Raw genomic sequence first — 20,670 nt, forward strand, 5'->3', positions numbered from 1 at the left:
ACTGCCTGTGTGTGTATAATCTTTGCAAGCCGCGAGACAGAGGAGTTCAGTATATAAATCTGTATTTACAAAACTCACTTTCCGTTCCCCTTTTGACTCATCACAATAAGTTCTGGTTAACAAGAGTTCCGCGCGTCTCTCCTATGGGAGAGCATATCCTCTGTGCCATGAATTTAAAGGCACCGGTGGACTCCGGATGTGTGAGTTCGCTGCCATATATCTCCTATCCTATGGCTTTCTTTTAAATATAGATCAAATGCACTTCAGCTTCCGAATAATTTCATCTTAATCAACAGTCAAGCTTGCCACGGATAATAAACTAATACTGGAGAGGGCTTGTCGATAATGATCGGCCAGAGGAAGTGAAGAGGTAAGCCTCAGTTTGGAGTTTCTGATAGGCCCTATCTTACCAGGGCAGATGGATTTAGTGGGTGAGAAGGCTTAAACGCAGATTTTCATAGATTTACACCTCAATCAACCATTCAGGTTTTTAATGCAAATCCTAGAACAACATCGTTTATCTATTATGGGGACGAGATTTTAAACAGAGTATCATTAGCTGTAGCATTTTCAGATATAATACAAATAAACACAAATATATGGTTTTATGCGCGTGTACGTATGTATACGTTATATACTATATCACACAGATACGCACAGACAGACAGACACGCACACACCCACACTGCCTGAGAGAAATTACTGGAGACAAATACTTTACAAATCTGTATATTTGGGGCTGCAGCCCCATTATGAAAACTAGCTGCGTTTCATGGACTCTTTCCAAATTACCAAGCGTCACTGTTTCTTACATTAAAAGATGAACAGTAACTTTCTGAAATTAAACAATAAAACCAAAGGAAAGAATTTGAAAATTACTCCCAGAAGTTTTAGGGAAGAAAGTTGATGATGAAGGGAAGAAAAGTTATAAAACGCTATGACTGTTTTATGAACGGCAGTGAAAATATTCCTATTTAAAAGAGTCTCTGGTGGTATCCCAGGAAAACAAATGACATAAAATATTGTTATGCTGAGCTTGAAAATAAAGATTAAGACCTAGATAAATTAGACAGAATCAGGCATGATTTTACTGTGAGTTGACGCCTAAAATGCAGTTCCTAGATTCTAAAATGATGAAGAAGAAACTTTCACATCTCTGAATCTTTCCAGGTATTTAATTCTGTTACAAATAGCAGAGGCATAATGAGGCTCATCAAAAAGAGAAATAGAAATATTGCACTTTTAAACATTTATAAATATTGTCGATAGCTGCCCTGGCAATGCTGTGATTTTTTCTACAAGGGCCTTTGCTCCTTGCTAACACATACTGGGGTTGACGAAGAAAACTGTTATAAATGGCTCAATTCAAACGCCGGCTGCCTGTGAAGTTGCGGATACTTTTGAAGTATGTTGCCCCATGTTAGTATTTTTCCTGCTCTTTGAATCTGCATGGGGAAGATGACGGACGAATAATATAATTTAATTTCCCCATGCGATATAATACTATTCTCTTCCTCACTTATCTTCAAATCAACGCTAGTTTTGCATACGCCATGTTATTTTTTTATTAAAAAATCCTTCTATGCTGCTAAATATGCAATTAATTTAGCAAAACTAATTTGCAGTCTATTAGATTCAAGTTATTTGTCAAGTTAACAGAACGCTGTTATTGTTTTGTGCATGCCTGAGTATTACATAGGGTGTACCTATGCAATGATGCACATTTCAAATTCTGTAAAATTCAAATACACTTTTCATTTGAATACAAACGGGAATGCACGTGCAAGTGTAAAGGCTGAACCCATCTGAGAATTGTTTTTATTATTTCTCCTTAGCAGAGGATTTTTCTCTCTCAAGGAGTTGGGTAGAGAAAGGGTGCAGAAGGGATTTTAAATGTAGGTGAGCAAATTCACTGATTTTCAATATTAGGGGACAATTCCTAAAAGCGTCTAAATAGATTCTAGCCCACTTTACTCCGTGACGTGTATGATAACAGAGCAGCAAAATAAAGGTGTTCTGATTGGAAGCCTTCCAGGTAACAAGGTACAGCTTAATGTCGATGACCATAAACGGTAAAGAGAAACATTCCACAGACTCCTTTTCTCGCTTTCTTTCTCGGTAGCATTTCAAGTGATCACACAGGTCTGTTCCAATGACTGTTTCTTAACTAGTCCTTCATTTAAAGCTTTTGGGCAATCTTCCCTCAAAAATATCAATGGTAATAAACATGTTCCCAACAACTGTTTGTGCTGAAAGGAAGCTGAGTAAATACACATAGGATTTTCTGAAAAGATCTATAAATATATTTGCATTTCAGCTTATTTTCAAAATAATCAATAATGTTCTTTGAATTAAATTCCAAACTACAGGGCATGGGCTTTTCTTTCTCCCCGTAGAGTTTCCTTTTGGAAATGCCTATAGTTTTCCCTAAAATTTCAGGAGCTTCCCATTCAACTAGCCCGGACCTTCAAATAGAGGAAAAAATGCAGCCAAAACAAAGTCAAATCGGAAGTCAAAATTTGTTCTGGAATGGTCAAGAAATTCCAGGCACGTTTCTCACTAATCCTAATAAGTTTCAAAATTGTATTTTCAAGTAAAAACAAGTTTAGAATTCACCTCTTGTTAATTCACGGTTGAATAATCTGCCTGGGGCTAAGCAAAACTTTAACGCAAAAGGTGATGCTGGAATACTGTTAGTCATGCAAATAAAGGCTTCTTTCAGCACATTACAATATACTTAGGATTCGAGGGGAGGAGCTGAAACCTGATTAGGGAGAGTAGTTTATAGTTTTTGTTTTCATTTAAAGCTACAAACAAATACTAAAACATCTTAAACGTCTTAAATGGAGAAACCTGCTAATCCCAATAGATGGGCAAAGTGATCATTTAGGCTCAGAGTTTTTTTTAAAAAATGAAAAAAATGTTTGTGCCAGTGGTGTGAAAGCAGGATTGAAATGACATCACTGTGTCTTGGAAACACAGTCAGAGCAGTGATTATATCAACTCAAGGGGGCAAAGTCTGCCTATACAAAAGTGATGTTTTCTTTTCCTTCCCCTTTACAGACACTGTTCATTTCACTAAGGCAGACTTTTAATGCAAAGTTATTTTATATTATTTTTAAATTAATTTTAAATGTGCTACAAACACAGCACTTTACTTCAAAACACATAGAAATTCAAACCAAAAACAAACAAAAAAGCCAAACTCGCCTAGTTGCTATATACACACAAGTAAATTCCAGATTCCACTGGCGTGCATTGCTAACCAGCCTGAGCGCTTCAGCACATATAACCTTGAATAATTCATAGTGGCTCACCTAACCAAGCAAAGCTTGAAAAATAATTTCTCAGTTAGGGTGTGTGGGGTAATATATAGATATAGATATATAATTTGCAATAGACAAAAACACCAACATCGCTGAATAGATAAGAAAATGGAATACTGTATTTGATTTAGAAAGTTTGTACATATAGATAAACACGCAGTTAAGGAAACAATAGTATAAGCGTCCTACGTGGAGTTTAAGAAGAGACCCCAAAGCTACTATGAAATACTCAAAATAGCTTTTGCATAAGATAACTACAGTTGCATTCTAAGCTGTTTTCTATCGCTGAGGTCCCTTTTTAAAACCTAGCACGTCAGCTCGTGACAGCTAAGTTTGTGCAAGGAACACCAAGTCAAGGAAAATAAAAAGGAGAGAGAGAAAAAGAGGTGGAGACAGAGAAAGAGAGCGAGAGAGAGGGAAAAAGGAAGAAAAGAGCAAATATCATATACAGGCATTTCTACACATATATTACAAACTGGGGAAATGACCGCATCATTAAGATATACATAATTCATATAAAATTTTGAAATAAAAATAAAAATCTGTTACAGTCATAACTATTCTTTTTCCACATTTATAACCAGTACCCACACAGGCAGTGACAGAAGTGTAGAAAAAAAGGTGCTTACGAATAAAATGATTGTCTGCTGAACAAAAAAACAGAAGATTGCATCTTGGCTGGACCATCACTTGGACTTAAAAACAGAGAGAAAGAGAGGGGGGAGGGAGAGAGAGAGAGAAAGAGAACCAACAAAAAGGCGATAAACATTTGTTATTTCCCTCTTCAAGCAGTTCCTTTTTATTTTTTTTATTTTTATTATTTTTATACAAATTCGATCGGAGTTTTTGTTTGTTTGTTTTTTGTTTTTGTTTCTTTACTATAGAGAATATTTTTTCCCAGATACAAATTTAATCATCAGCATCATCATTATCATGCAAGTGGGTGAAATGCGTCCATGGAAAAGCGCAAAGGAGAAATCGTGCTTGTCCTAAAAAGAATGCAATTGTCACTTTTTTAATATAATTATTATTATTCCCCCCGCTGCAGCCTCAGTGTCAGGGACTGTCTGTTGAAGTTTTAGCTCCATCTCTTGGTGGCGGCGGTGGCAGTTGGTGGCGGCGGTGGATTCGCTTTTTGTTTGTTTGCTATTGTTTACGCGTTTGCTTTGCGTTTCTCTTGCTGAGTGTGTGTCTGTGTGTTCTGATTCTGGGGCCCTTGGTCTGGGTCGGGGAGCGGGTGCTTGGCTGGTTGGTTCGGGTTGTTTGCCGGTATCATACATCACATTCCGAGTCGCTGGAGGTTACCGAGAGGATGGAGGTCCCCGTCTCGGCTCGTTCTGTCAAACTGGAGACGCTGGTGGTAGGACTGGCAGCCGTGGACGGAGACTCGGCCGAGTTGTGTGTAGGGCAGCCGGGCTCTGCCAGCGACCGCATGCCGCTCTGTCCTATCGCCTGGTGCTGGAGCCTGCATCGCACGGGGAGACAAAACAACGACACAGTCCTTCTGAGAGAGGAAGCGCGAGCCTCAGGCAGCTCCCCTCTTTCCCCAGCCCTTGCAAACGCACCTCGCAAACAAACACTCACCAAACAGCCTCCCTCTGCAACGGGCTCCAGCCACATCCCCCCCGCTTCTCTAGGGCTCATAGCCCCACGCCCGATCACCTTCTCAGCTCAGCCTGCCTGGCTTTTCCATAGCGTTCTGCAATCTATAGAGCGCTATGCCCGTGCACCGTGTACACACATCCATATGCATGGGTGTGTATACAGGCCATCAAGGTTCAATGAGTGAACCTCTCTCTCTCTCTCTCTTCGTCTTGTTTTGGTAAAGCTGTCGGCCGTGAACTGCATTGCCTCGACTTCCTGTCACCGCAGCTGCAGACAGCCTCTTGCAAGTGTTTCAAAACAGATCAGAGAAAGCCCACTTCAGATATGATCGGGTGAAGCTCAGATATAAATAGACAGATCACAACTTTTAAAAAGCATGGTGGTGGGGGGGGGACTCATTTATTGCGCTTGAGATTTTGTTTAAAATCTCCCTCTTTGTCGGCTTCCCCCCCCCCCACTAGTCCATTTTTCCACCATAGACACCAGGGTATTGTGGGCCTAATCTAAACTAAAACAATATGTGCGCGTTTCTCAAACACACGGTGGATACGGAAAGCTACAAAGAGTGTTCTGTATTAGAGAAGAATTGCAGCTGAAACTGACTTATCTTGTCTGATAATATATATATATATATATACACACACACACCATTTTAAAAAATGTATAAAGAAATACCCTGGTGCTCTGGAGAAGGGGTGGGGGAAGCAACATCTCGCAAGTATTTAGCGAAACATCTATAAGGCATTTTTTCTGTCCCTCTAAAAGGGAGAACGTTTTAATTTCAAGCCTGATTTCGTTTTGAAAAACAAAAACTAAACAAAAGACTCCAAACTGGGGTCCCTCGCAATGTCAACACACGGGAAGGCATTTGATTTTAAATAGACAAAATACATAAAACAAAATAAAAATATTCAAGTGCATCATCGTATGCTGAACATTCTCCTGCGCTTGGTTATTCGGTTCTAAATACAGAGAAAAATTAATTCAAGCATAAGAGAAAGAAGCTAAAAGTCCTGAACTGACCAGCCATTCACAACGCATAACAAGCACTCCCAGTATTTATCAAAACGCACTCCTCAGTCCACTGCTTCCCACCAGAGCATTTTTTTCATTTCAATGTCTGCAAAGAGCTGAGAAATTTATCTCGCTTTAAAATTTCCAGTCATTTTAAAATTGTTTAATTATGGCGTGTTTGGTTATTTTCTCCCATTACAATTCCTGGTGTATTCTTTCCGCTGTCAACTGCGTTCAGTCAACAAAAGCATCCGTATGCAACTTCTGTTTACTTACTGTACTAAGCTGCTCTGCCTTCCATTTGATGGAAATCAAATAGTGAAGCAGTTGCAGTTTGTATTTTTTTCAGGACTCCGAAGCACCAGTACCAACAGTAAAATTACAAGGAATTTGGGGGAGACAATATCAAAAGAATAATGAGTTCTATTTACACACTTCCAGCGATAATGAAATGTATTTTTTTAATCAGTCTGTAAAGCTTGTTGAAAGGTCTATTTTAAATTTTAAAATGATGTATAAAAACTACGTTGAGACCAAACAGGAAATAGTTGAATTTAAGGTTTGGTTTCATTGGACACTTTAAACACAAACACATACATAACACACACACACACTATATTATACGCACACCAATAGCTAATCATTCTGTGTACATTTATAAATATACATGCGAAAGAAAATGCATTTCTGTGCCTCAGCGCTTTCCTCTATTTTTACTTCTGAGGCAAATTAGTTTGTTTGTTTTTTATAATTAATAAGAACAATAGGAGAACAGCTGCTTTCTTTGCAGAAGCATACTTTGAATTATGATGTTTGTTTAAACTGTTTAGTGCGTGTGTGTGGAGGGGGGGCAGATTCCACTAAAATGTGCCAACACGAGTGACATTTAAAAACAATACATCAAGCGTAGCATTGTGTGGCTTCCCGTCACTTTTACCAATCCACAAGGAAAGGAGAGACCATTCACTGCACTTTGGGAAGGCCGCGTGTAAACCGACTAACGCACACATCGGTTTAGAAAGAAGGAAAGTCTTTTTTAAAAGAATAGACTCATGGACACCCCGGTATACGTGTGTGTGTGAGAATAAACTTTGTTCTGGCAAGCAGCGAAGGCTTCCTGGTGCTGGGTTTCACAACAACTCCTTTGCTGGCTGCATCTTTGCAGCTGGAGCAAATAGATTGGTATGCAGGACTTGGCTTGATTCTTTATTAATTATTATTAAATATAAACAAACAAACTCCCCCACCGCTGGGGCCCAAAGAAAGAACTGCGAGAGCACTACCAGTGCTAGAAATCAGCCCAGCCCTGCCTCTCGCTCTCCTCCCAGGGTGGGGGTGCCGTGTGCACTGACCTGTTTTTAGCAGCGGCTGCTCTGTCTCTTTGCCTTCGGTTTTTGAACCAGTTGCCTACTTGCGTGGGGGTGAGGCCGGTGGCCTGCGCCAGTTCCCTTTTCTTGCTGGGGTTGGGGTAGGGGTCTTGCAGGTACCACTCCCTGAGGAGGCTGCGAGTCCTCTCCTTGAAGCAGTGCGTCTTCTGCTCTCCATCCCAGATGGTCCTGGGCAGCGGGAACTTCTTTCTCACCCTGTATTTATCAACCGGCCCTAGCGGGCGACCCCTCAGCTTCTCGGCCTCCTGGTAATGCGCTTCGAGCCACATGGCCTGCAGCTTGCCGTGGGACTCCTTGGTGAATTTGTGGTTCTCCAAGATGTGATAGAGGTCTCGGAAGTTGCCGGTGTGGAAGGCCACAACCGCCCGGGCTCTGAGGATTGACTCGTGCTTGTTGATGGCCTCGCATGCCCCTGGCGCCACGGGCAGCGACCAGAGGAACCTCCCCAGCCGCTCGATGTCTCCAGTCTCCTCCAGCGTCTCGCAGACACTGGCCACTTGTTCCGGGGAGAAGTTGAGTGTGGGCAGCTGAAACATTGACAACTCTTCTTGCGGTCCCCTGGAGCTGCCTCCTCCACCACCGCCAGCACCGGGGCTGCAGCCCGTGATGCTGCTGCTGCTGCTGCTGCTACTGGCGAGAAGTAAGGAGCGGTGAGGCGGGTCGGTGGTGAAGTTTGGCAAGAAGAAATGGGTGGGATAAAGCTCTAAAGGGGACCTGAAAACCATGGGATGACCTGAGAGAGGGGGAAATAAATCAAGGAGAAAAGAAAGAAAGGCAGGCAGAAGGGAGAAAAGGACACACACACCCCGCACGCATCCACACACGCACACACACACACAGCCACATAGAGGCACACAGCCACACACACACACGCACGCACGCACACACACACACACACACACACACACCAACCCAGCACCGCCACCGAGTCAAGATTCAATGATTCAACAGCAATCGCCCTAATGACAACAGCCTCATAATATCTCCCCTAAATCCACAGTGAGTGCAGCATTGAAACATTTTGTTTCGCTTTTCTATTGGTCTTCTGAGTGTCGTTGTGGCGTTGCCATGGCACCCCCTGCCAATCACTGTCAGCCCTGCCAATCATTAGTGAGTACGTAAGAAAGGTTTTTACCACTTCGCGCAAATGCACGGGGGGAAGGGAAGCAGGGTGGTTAGTGGAAAAGGATTTTTTTTTGTATCTTTTCAACTCTTAATCTCAGCACTTCCCCTTTTCTCCGTCTCTCCCCCTCCACACCCCTCCTAAATAAGGGATCAAATAATGCGAAAAGCAGTGTGCACATATTTGTTGAATGGGATGAGCAATTAGAGGGTGGAATATTATTGTGATCTTAACGAGCCTCGTTAAAGCTAAAGGAGATATGGGGGGAAAGTAAATGGGCCAGGCTGGGATACACGTTCGGATAAAGGGCTCCTAACTGAGACAATTTACACATGATTTGCACGTAGTTTCACTTCATTCTGCCTATCTGAACACTAATAGTGCCGAGGAAGAAAAGAAAGATGAGATCATTAGACCCATCCTCATGCCAGTGACCCTCCCAGAAGCAGCACACACAGTACGTCCTGGGTTTAGCTCTGGTTCTCTCAAGAATTTCTCCCCCGCCCTTCACTTAACAGGGTACCTGCTAAAATCCAAGTTTAACGGGATCTGCAGAGTCCCCTGCAGGGCTGCAGCGCTACCAGGAGCATCCGTGCTCTGAAAGGGCCCTGTCTGCGGGCTTAAAGTTAGAGAAAAACACTCCGAGTAACTGGCATGTTAAACCCTCTTCCGCCTTTCTTTTTCAGCTAAATACCTCTCTTTTCCTTAGTTCCTTCTCTTCCTCTGCTTTTCTCTCCCTTTCTCTTTTTTCTTTTCTCTCTGTTTTTTCTTTCATTCCTTCTTCTCGCACATCCCTCTTGTTTATCCTCTCATTTTGCTTTCTTCTCATCTAGCCACTCGCGTACGTGCCAACCTTCGCTTTAACATATATCCCCTCCTTTACATACATTTTCTGCCCCAAACTTCGGGGAAAAGAAAGAAACACATTTGACCATTAAATTAAATGTGTGGGGTTTTTTTAAGTGTGGACAAAGAAAGTCTACTTGCAGTTTTAACTCCATATTACTCCAACTGCTAGCTAGGCTCTTCGATCTTGCTCCCATGCAACTATATTTATTATTAGGTATGTTGCTTTTAAGAAGATTTAATCAGCATCTTGAGCTGGTAACTCTTTTGTTTAGTTTCTGTAGCTATGGAAGTGTGATTTACAGAGATTTGTACGGGTCATGGACGTCTTTCCAGACTTACTGTGTATATTTAGACAGGACTTTGCTTGGTGTTAAAAAGTGTATATTTTGAATAGGTTCACACACAGTAGCAAACAATACCGACATTGTAAAGGCATGTACAACGAGTATTGAAACGCAGCATCCAGACTTCAACTAATCTGCCCTCAATAAAGCTGAAATAATTATCCTAAGCCGCCTTTCTAGAAGAAAAATCATTGAGGAATTCAAAACTTTTTTAAAGATCTTTTCTGCATTCCGATGCAGATCTAGGGGTGAGGAATGGAGCCCGAACTACTTTCAGGCATCAATGGAGGGAAGAGAGGGGGAAGAGATATTACAATTAAAATGTGAAAACATAGCGTGACTTGGCCTATCCGAAGGATAATAATCATGCTGCTGCTCTGGGTGGTAGAAGTTCTTTAGCTGGACTCCGAACTGGTGGTGATCCCTTTCACAGCGCACTCCTCATGAAATAATTCCAAGTGGCAGATGAATAGGTCCAGTTGCAAGAGCTGCTGGACTGGAAGAACCTCGTTGAATTACACATTCATCACATTTTCACTAAACTGTCATCGGTGTGCTCTGTTATTCATCATGAAAATAACTCGCCCTCTTAATTTTTAGTGATCTGCTTAAACACTTCTGTTAACATACTTGGGGGGAACTTTTTTCGTCTCTCCCCTCCCTTTCTGGCTCATATTTCCAGTAACACAGCTAAGGAAGCAAAGAGACGACTCGGCACCTCCACCAATCCACTTGAAAGTATTAATTGTACAACAATATGTTTAGCCAAAGATTTTAATATAGAAAAACTCTTTCCTTTGTAATCCGTTCCTTTTATGTAAAGGATTATAAAAGCGGAGGGGCGATTCCTGCAAGGGTTTCTTAATATTTGAGTCAATTTTCTTAAAGCTGAACATTAAACTACCCCAAAAATTCATTTCAAGGGTCATATCAAAAAGGCCCTTCTTGTTTTCTATTCTTCCACACAATCATATTCTGTTCACATGCTTAGACTATGCTCCTAGTATTAGGATTCCTGGTGAACTTTGCAAAGCTACAAAAACTCACACCAGAATCTGCTTTAGCTTGTTTCAGGTATAATCCGAGCCCAACAAACTGCTTTTCTACTGAGAATTCTGTCTGCAAAAGATGTGTTCTGGGCTGAATCTCAAACCATGATTAGATTAAAAACAACAACAACCCCAACTAATGTGCCTATTAGCTAATACGAAGGTCTTAACAGAGCTCTGCATGTCTTACAGCATACGCGATATTTCAGCCCGTGAGCTATTGCACAGTTGGATCCAACATCCTAAAATGTTTGAGGATACTGAAGCAGCTAACTCACCAAAGCGAGTTACTATGGCACGATATACATTAGACAAATCCTGGGAACGGGACTCGGTGTTTTCCTAGTGTAGCCAGTGATTCAGTTCTCCCCTAAGCCTGTTAGGGACACATTCTCATGTCCTTAAATGTACAAGCAGATAATTGTTGGCGCTCTATCTTTGTGTGAGGAGGCCAGGGTGTAAATGGCTTTTAATGACTGCAGCTGCTGGCTGAAAACTGTCAATGGAATTGGCTAATTCAGAGCCCCCGAATCTTGCGAGCTCCCTGCACATTGCCGCTGAATCCGGACGAGCTGAACTAGAGAGTTACTGTCGAGGGGAGAGATACGAAGCCATGATCGCCAGCAGCAGGGAACGCAAACAAGAGGACCGGGAAAGCAAACCCCTCTCGACTCGGAAAATCCTTTCCGGATCCTGTAAGTTTCTTATTCACACACTCAAGACCCGCAGGGAAGAGTCTCGGTTTTGTTCTGACTCCCCCCCCCCCGACCCCCCCAATTCCCCACTCACTTGGTGGCTTAGGCATCCGAGGAAATGATAAGAGTTTTCTCCTTCTTGATAGACATCTTTACAGTGCTGGGGGAATTTTGGTAGCTAAACTCTATTTAAACTTAATCTTATTGTATCCCACATGATTCATTGTTTTAACTCATATAATGACATGTGGCTTTGCGGGGAAGAGCCGGAGTGAAATTTGTTTTCCTTTCTGCTGCACCAAGATATTCAGGTCAAGTTAGGTGTCTCTCTGTTCAGCGCGCTGATGTTTCCAGCCTGCCCCGTTTCGGGGGCACTTTTTGTGGGAGAGAAAGGAGAAGGGGCTCTTGATTTTACTGCTTGCTTTGATTTGTAGCTCCCACTAGCTTCTGGTTTTCTGCTGCCCAGTAAGTGCCCCCTAAGCCTGACTCGAGAATGACTCATTCGGCGCTCCGGAGTGTTTCGGTTCAAACGGGTTCGGTGCCATCTCATGTGCCTCGTCACCTTCTAGGCAGAGGGAAAGCTCTAAACTACAGTATCACGGGGCCGAGGCGGGTGAAATTAAGAGAGGGAGAGAGAGAAGCAGGCAGGTAAAGGAGAACTGATCACATCCATCTATTTTTTATTAGGACCGAATTGAATTTTTGTCATTCGTAAGGTGGCAAGCGCAGACAACATTGTACAGCTGCTTTATTTGAAATTATCCTCCCTTTTTAAAGCCACGGTTTCCCAAGATAAATGACCGCGTATTTGATGTCTGTGTCAGAGCTGGCCTGTTCGGCTCCTGTAATTCAATCCTGTTGATGTAATGAGTGCAGTATATGCTGTGTAAAAATGTGGGCAAATCATTTTTAACGGTTTTGGTGGGTGTGAGAGGCAGGCCGGGTATTTTATTACTTGCCCCAAACAATACCAAAGCTACGAGATTAACCTCTCCCCTTCCTTTGAGTAAACACGTCCACTGGTGAAAAATATGAAATATTTATTTGGGAAGGGAAATAAGGAATTAAATTTGTTGCAATTCCAAAGTCCAGAGTTCTTTAAGCAGCAAACTTTTTCGATTAGGCGTTTAGCTCAAAAGTGAACGTCAGTGCAGTATGTTTCCTAACGATAAACCCACATTCCTAATTTTGGAAGTGTCTGTTTAGCAGCATAAGCATACATACCTCATCTTGCTTCTGAATTAAATACAACTCTTAATGATGCAGCATTATCAACAAGGGACACTTGATTGATTGATTGATCTAGGTATGATATATGTGCTGTACATCTAAATTAAATATTAAGTGAAATACTTAGCTCTAATTAGAAAACGTAACCTAGCAATGAAAAGTAGTAGAAATAAATTACAGAGGGAGAAAAAAGCCCTCCAGCCTTGAAAATGTTACACTGATGAAAGTAGCATGTTTAACAGTCATGTGTACAGATGCTGACATATTAACAACAACCAGCAACACTGAAATGATTGACATGTCATTAAGCCATCAGACTGATTTTAATAATTCTGTCAAAACCAGAACATTTTAGTTAAGTTTTTTTTATTTCCTTTCTTTCTTATTTTTCAGTACACTAACCCCAAGAAAACATAATTAGCTGGTGGTGGGGGAGAAGGAGATAGGAAACTGTCAAGGATTTACCAAAAACAAACAAACAAACAAACAAAAAACACCCTAAAAACCCAATCCTCTCCAGGAGCTAAGGTTTCCGAAGAGAGCTGGGTTTCTTCTTATGCAATTTTGCCTTCAAAAGGTAAACAACGACACAGTTGCCTCAACTTTCCTCTTTAATAAAAAGTTCCTGGTGTGACGGAAAATCTGAATATTTTATCAGTCTCTTTTAGTGACCCTCATTAGGTGGGCATCCTGCAAAGGCCCTGGCGTTATAAGAAAGCTGCCCAATCAGAGCATTTGCACGCCTTGTTAGCGATGGTTAATGAAGCTTCCCCATACACTGAAAGAAAGGCCCCCTCAATGTAGATTTACCTTATGTCAACTCGTTACTTCTAATGAATCGCATCAAAATTCTTCCTTGAATGGGACTAAAGCACACAGAACCTGCAGCCCCCTGGATTCCGCCCCCCCTTCTCCTTCTTAAAGAAGAGTTTACGCATGCCAGACAGCAGAGCATCTGAGATCTAGGTGACAACGTGCATTTATTGGAATGGAAAAAATATATACTCGCCTATGTAATATCAGAGCAAAGCCCCCAGGGCACCATGGATGTGACCCCTGAAAACTAGTGCAATCAAACATTCCTTAAGAAAACATTTATTGAAATGATTCGGACACACTCTGCCTTTGCCTTCTGAAGTGTACACACACTGCAAGGTGAGGTGTATCAAATTATGGAAGCTTCGCTGCTGTCAGGTATACATTTGCTCTTTGCCTGTGATTTGAAGCCCTTGCGCCCTTCCTCCCTCTGGGCTAGCACTTTAAAATCAATTAGTATGTTCAATTCTTGAGGTAAATTATTCAAACAAATGTTTGGAAGACCCCAAGGGAGAATTTGGCCATAACAAAAGATTTGATTAGCTTTATTTACCCCAAAAGCAACAAAGGCACAGGGCTGGGAGAACAACCCACTACATCAGTGCCTGGCCAATTAAATGAAAGTCATTAGCTTCTTCCTGAAAATCCTATCTTTAAAATAAAATGGGGGGTGGGGTAGGAGAGAGAGAGAGAGAGAGAATCGGGTGTTTTGTGATATGTGTAGCTCCAGGATTTTTTTTAAACCCTTACCCACTAGAATTTTTGCTCGATCTAAAGGACAGAAAACCCATAATACAGATTATAACATTCACTGATTCTAATCCATTATCTGACCGCCACACTGTCTATCTCTTGATTCCCATATGCTTTCCATGGCTCTCAGTGACTGAGCAAACACTGCTTGAACTATACCTAACAATTGCAAGACTGTGCCTGTTGTAAACATGAAGTGTTCCCAGCTTTACCATTCAGCTGTGAACAAACAAAAAGTAAATAAATTGGGCTGTAAATTGTAACTAAAAAATGAGCTCGCGTTCTGCGAAAAAACACACACAGAGAGACAGAGAGAGAGAGATTCCCGAGAAACAGGTCTGTTTGGAGCCCTTTCTCTTTTGTCCCCCTGCTTATGTACTTTTAGCGCATTTCAAGATCATCACCGAGCTCAGCACAGATCTACAAAGAAAGGTCCTTCTTCTCTCTTGCCTTAACTTTTACAACCTCTGCAAACTCTGGTGAGCAGAGCTAGCGAGCATTAGCTCACCACTTTGTGGCCCTGTGCCTGTAGGAGGCTTTCTTCCCAGGAAGAGCCTGCGGACCCAGGCTGTTAACGAAGGACGAGCTAAAAATGTTGTTTCTTAACTCTGCACCCCAGAAGACAAGAGTTGGAACCAGGATCCTCGGGAAGGTAAGATAACGTATATTGGAACAAGATCACCCTCTGATGGCCTCATCCATAATATAATTTGCATGTGTGTGTATGTGTGATATGACCTCACCTGAAAATGATTAAAGAGAGAGAAGAAATAGGGACATCAACTGCATTAACCTGATTTTTAAACATTGTTCTTAAAAGAATGCATAGAAACAACGTGTCAGAACCCAGAAGACAGATGGGTCTGAGCCCCAGAAGAGCACTGTGGCTTGTCCCTTTCCTTTTTAACTTTTCTGTCCTGAACACTGCTCCACCTTGTCAGACAATGAGCCACAGGCATCTAAAAGGTTAAATGAAATATTTTCCCCCCCCTCCCCTCCCAAAAAAGGAGAGAAGCCAGAGGATATGCAGGAGATAAACCTAATTCTTTTTATATACAACCTGGAAATAATCCATTCCGAGTTTGGACTGGGTTGGTGAGGTACAGATAATGGCTTAATTTTTTAGATTTCATTTGCTTTAAGACTGCCTTTAAACTCGAAATAAACAAACGATCTATTGGCCTGGTAAGACCTTCTCAAGCTGATATGTGAAACTTTAAATAACAGCAGGTACAAATTTGCCCTACTTAAGGCTATAAATAATTCAGAAATTCAAGTGCCTAAGAAGTTGGACTTTGTACAGTAACTCGAATAGGGAAATTGCACTATACATAACCAGTTATTTATCATTTTTACTGAAAGTGTCAAATTCAAAGGTGAAGTTGTTTCAAACTGACCAAAATGGGCATTATTCTTTATCATGTAAATTATCATTCACTTGACCCCAAGTTAGTGGAAATGCTTATACGTGGATCACACTGAAACTTATTCAAACCACAGAACTAAACAAATATTTGACAAAATCCCAGGCAGCAAATTGAGATAAATAGAATTCTTCAATTAAAAAGTGGAAGGTTTTAGGAGGTTTTAACTAAAATCTTTGATCATTGTGACAAACCTTAAGAATCAGGAATTTTTAAAAATATTAAACTTATGCTTTCTAGATGTTACAAGAAATTAGTGTATGTAATCTCCTAGCACAAGAGTAAAAGAACAGAAAACATATGAACCATAGGAGTGTTAGATACATAAAAGACCTCCAAGTAACAATTACTCTAATACTTATTTTAAAATTGTAAAATAAATTAAAAGATATTTAACACTCGTGTACAACAAAAATGAAGGTTTGATAAAGAAGATGCCGCTTGCAGTTGCTATTTGATTGGATACATATACTTTTGGCATGGAGTGACATGATGTTATTTTGACACGAAATGAAAAAGTTACTGCAGCTATAAAGACATAGATACAGATAAATACAAATATATAAACTCATTTATAAATGAGTGGGCACATGTGGTATGAAATCAGAGAGTCAATGGCGTACAACGTAATGCAGGAAAATACACCATAGGTACAGCGCTGATCTGGGGTAAGTTTAATTTTTAACTCCTAGAGATTATTGGAAATCAAATAAAAATTCGACATGCATTGACCCATTAGAGGATTTAGCAGTGAGGAGCGAGAGATTTTCCAGGGCTTTTGTCACTAATGTTTCAATGCTCTGCGCTAACTTTAAGAAAGTGTCAGTAGAATAACAAATTGAGGACATGAAAGGCCATAGAGAGAAAGCAAGCAAGGATGCTCTTGACTTCTTAGCAGTTGCTTAGAAAGGAACTCGAGCTTAATATGAGGACTTAATCAGTGGATAGCACAAAGCTGGGAAAAGGGGAAGAAAAAAGTTGGACTCAGCACGCGCAGTTTGGTCAAGTCGCTTGATTAAGCAGTGAATAAAAAACTCCAAGGCTCAGAGCCTTTCAGTGCAAAATCACCTTCTGCCTTCAACTTTTCTAAACCGACATGAAGCCGCCACTGACAAAAACTATATTCAAGCAAGAAACTTGGGAGTGGCAGGGTAAGTCTTTAAAAAGGAATGTGTATTTCATTGAAGGAATAGGTGTTCTAATATCACACACACACAATGTGTGTACAAGGATGGATGTACACGTGTGTGTGGTTTGTATGTCTTATAATATAAATTATGATATATTTATGTAGCTATATAGCTATATTTGCGGGTATGTATAGAAAAATCTATATATCTATGCATCCATACGTACAATTGTTATATACACACATACAGATCTATATATTATGTATATGATAGATAGATTTAGTGTAACTTAGCCATTTAATAGACCTAGAGAAGTAGATTTTCTCAGAAGATGTTGTTATCAGACTCACTCCTTCCTTAAGAAACAGCTGAGTTTAAAGCCAAGCTGTAAAGATTTTTAACAGCTTAGCGAATATCACAGATAAGAAAAATCTGGAAGATGCTACTAGGACATCAGATTTTAATGGGCTTCTTCACTGGTGAAAAGAAACTTCATTCTGTCCCCTGTACGTATAATGATGTAGACAGACTTCGATATATACTCCATGTAATCTTTCTGTGTGACAGAGCTGTTTAAGTGTATACCAAGCCTACATTCTTTGTACCAAGGCCAAAAGGATGCATTGTTGAAAGAAAACTATTCAAAATCTTTCATCTGATAGAAACGATCCAGCAACTGTGAGGCAGCTCCAGTACAATGGTTCTGTCTACATAATAGTATCTGATAAAAATACAGCATGTCAGTGCAACAAAAAGTTAAAAGTCTTAAATGTTTCCATCTCATATATTGTATGTACTCAATAATATGGCAACCCTGCCTGTCCCTCCACTCCATCTGGTACATGGGAGCACTTTAAAATCTAGGACTTTGTGTTTGAAATCCTGGGTTCTAGGCACAGGAAGAGGGGCGCAATAGCTTTCTTACCTGCTGCAAGGTAAGTTAAGCGAGAGCGATTAAAGGTGTAATGACCATAGGGTAAATATTCATTAGGAAGATGAGATTCCTCTTCTAAGATCTTGTTTATTTTATTTGGAATTCAATATCCTATAGCCTAATCTATTACCAAGAACAAAGATTTAGAGGGAGAATATATTTACCTAATATTTTCTTTTTTTTTTTCAGACACTTTCTTCAGTGGGATAAAAAAAATATTAATCATATGCACGTTATTGTCCTTTGCTGCAAGAGAAGAGCGCTATTTACCAAACCCCAAAATGTGAAGCAGAGAACAGTTGACTAATATAGTTAGCAACTCTGCCTGGGGTAGAAGCATTTAGCTAGCTAACTGGGAGGATATTTTGCTGCTCGTTCAATCCAGTGAGATGGAGTTTTCCTCCTAAACTACTCTCCCCGAAGAGTAGTAGCTCTTTTCCCTAGAGCAGCCATGAGCAGCTGAGGATGGCGCTCATGTGTTTTAATAGGGTCACAAAGGAGGTTTTAGTCTTTAATTTCCAGCCACAAGAAATAACGTAGAATTCTTGCTTTATCTCATATAAATAAATAAATGCAACAATTAAAAACAATGGCACATCTGGCTTGTGAGATCTGCCCCAGTGTTTCTGTCCAGTTTATTTTTATCAATAGGATGATTGCTTCGTTATGAAATTTCCTTTTGGGCCGGGTTACACCCTGACAGCCAAGCGTGCGTAGGGCGCACCAAGCTGCCTCCTAGCCCCCCTGACGCGCAAATGCATAGCCCTGAAGATCTGAGGCAGGAAACGAACAAATTGCCTGATGTGACCTTCAGGGAGTACATTTCAACTGCTAAACATCAGGAAAGTGCTTCTCTCGCTTGCAGGCGCCATATTAATGCAGGGAGCTGCTGAGCTGGGGAGGGGCCAGTAAGGCGGGGGGGGGGAGGGAAGGGAAAGCAGTTTCACAGTTGGACAGTTGATCTAGTTTTACACAGTTGTTAATTCAGACTGGACGAACTCTCGACAGCTGCACGGGAACAGCGGTGTTTTCTGAGTTCTCTCCCCCCTCCCCCCGAGAGACTGGGCTTTATAATAGTCATCTCTGCCCTGGGACCCTACTTTGCAAAACAGCCCTACGGCTCTTTTTTAAAACAATGCCTTAAAGCACACCCTGAAACTGGAAGCACTGAGATAGCATGTCCTCGTGTGGGACAATGTCTGACTCTGCAGGGTTAGCCTCTTTCTTTTTTTTATTAATCACTTTTCAGAAATTCTAACCGGTCCTCAGGCAATAGTCCAAAGTCATTCATAAAACAACGATTGTGATAAATAAACCGATCAAATTCCCCCTCCTTCCCCCACACGCCCTACCCCGATTTTACTAAAATCTTTGCCTTGTTGAGATAGACACGATGAGGCTGGGTCCTTATTTTAGGAAAGGGAACTTTCCCCTTCATGCTGATGAAGTCTCAAAAACGTGTAAAATTATTTCCGAAATGTATGTGGAGTTGTTTTGTGCTTCATTCTTCACCCTCCTAGCTTTAAAACGACTATAGCATTAAACCTAATACTTAACCAAGAGGTTTTTTTAAAAAAAATTCTACTGATACACGTTAGTTGGTAAATTAACATAACGTACAATCATAGGTAGTGCAAATACCATTCAGAATCTACACACTCCATATTTGTAAAGAGGATGCAATTCTAGGAACCAAATACACTCTAAATAATTCATAACAAAGTACCCGTGCTCATCTCTCTCTCTCACACACACACACACATACACACACACACACACACACACACACTTTCATTGTATGCTGTCCCATATTTTTTGTCCTTTCTCCAGACTGCAGTTATTGAAGGTCAGCTGGAGAGGTCATGGCTCTGCATCCCTTATAAATAGATTTTGATATTTAGACAGCTATTGCTACTCAATATTAACTTACAGGATAATGGCGAGAGATACCGCATGCACTGAACCTGTTATTCACGAGTGAGCAGCATCTGTCGAATACAATTCTCGTCTTTTGCCCTGTTTGGACACAGCGCAATCAATAGGGAGAAGGAAGTCTTGAAGCTGTGCAGCAATAGAGCTGCAGGTACAACACAGAACTACACAGGGGCTTTAGCTTAGCCCAGGAGTCAGGTACAGGCCGGTGACACGTGGTTAAACAGATGAGGGTAATTGAAAGTTTCCAGGCAGACTTGGAGTAGACTTTTAAAAGTGTAGGACAGTCTCGCTTGAAAAGATGACAAACTTGGTCTAATTTAATGTTAACCTACAGAGACACCTGGTCTCCCCTTATTACTTGAATATGTAAAGAAGTAGAGATTCAGAGCCCACCGTTAACCCATTTATTAGCACAGACGATTCAAGGAAGGGGAAGGTCTTCAGCTGTAGGTAATATCTTGAGGATTAAAAATAGTTGACGCTGAGTATATTGTATTCCATTTTACCAAAACACCCCTTTACTTCTAAATGCCTGCAATGGTTGGGTGGGTTTTTTGTTTGTTTGTTTTGTTATTTTTGTTGTTTGTTTGTTTGTTTGTTTCAGTATGACCTCTATTTTTATTTGGTCATTAAAATGAAATGAACTCCTGTAACTTCCGTTCTGTGTAACAAAATCCAAAACCAAACACACAAACCAAGCTCAGGAACAACCTCTGGCTGCTGTTAGCCAAGGTAGTGCCTTTTGACAAGGCTGTATTGTTATCAGTTTTACTCATTCTGTAAAGATGTCGACTATATTTCATTTGCTAATAACCAGGATTTGAAGCTGTGAAGCAATATTGGGGTGTGGTTTGTTTATGCAGCAGACTGTGTGGGCAAATGCGTGGCTGAGTGTCACATTCGCAAAACCCTTTATGGAATGTGAATATGACGTTTAGTATGAGAACAGCATTCTTCTCCTAATGTACAGTTTTGCTATTTAAAACATGATTTCTAAGCCTTTTACAAAGCAAATCCCCATTTTACTGGCAGGATTGCAGCTCCCAAGCTAGCTT

The 20,670-nt window shown here is 41.0% G+C and overlaps 1 protein-coding gene and 1 long non-coding RNA gene across 5 annotated transcripts in view; one reads left to right on the top strand and one right to left on the bottom strand.

Annotated features, from left to right (window-relative positions):
* Positions 1-1,160: 1,160 nt before the first annotated feature.
* SIX3 (SIX homeobox 3) lies at positions 1,161-8,315 on the bottom strand. The gene is made up of 2 exons (XM_050951939.1): positions 7,298-8,315; positions 1,161-4,791 (listed from the first exon to the last, which is right to left on the bottom strand). Exons 1-2 carry the CDS (start codon positions 8,056-8,058, stop codon positions 4,599-4,601), a joined length of 954 nt encoding a protein of 317 aa, XP_050807896.1. The 5' UTR covers positions 8,059-8,315; the 3' UTR covers positions 1,161-4,598.
* A 2,749-nt stretch (positions 8,316-11,064) lies between these two features.
* Positions 11,065-20,670, top strand: part of LOC127050254 (uncharacterized) — a 40,874-nt gene continuing 31,268 nt past the window's right edge. For all 4 annotated transcript variants that reach the window (XR_007774178.1, XR_007774177.1, XR_007774176.1 and 1 more), the window contains exon 1: positions 11,065-11,393. This is a non-coding gene — a long non-coding RNA (uncharacterized LOC127050254). The remainder of the gene's footprint in view (positions 11,394-20,670) is intronic.

This window comes from Gopherus flavomarginatus, chromosome 4, assembly GCF_025201925.1.
Source record: "Gopherus flavomarginatus isolate rGopFla2 chromosome 4, rGopFla2.mat.asm, whole genome shotgun sequence".
In the NCBI taxonomy this organism is placed as follows: domain Eukaryota; kingdom Metazoa; phylum Chordata; order Testudines; family Testudinidae; genus Gopherus; species Gopherus flavomarginatus.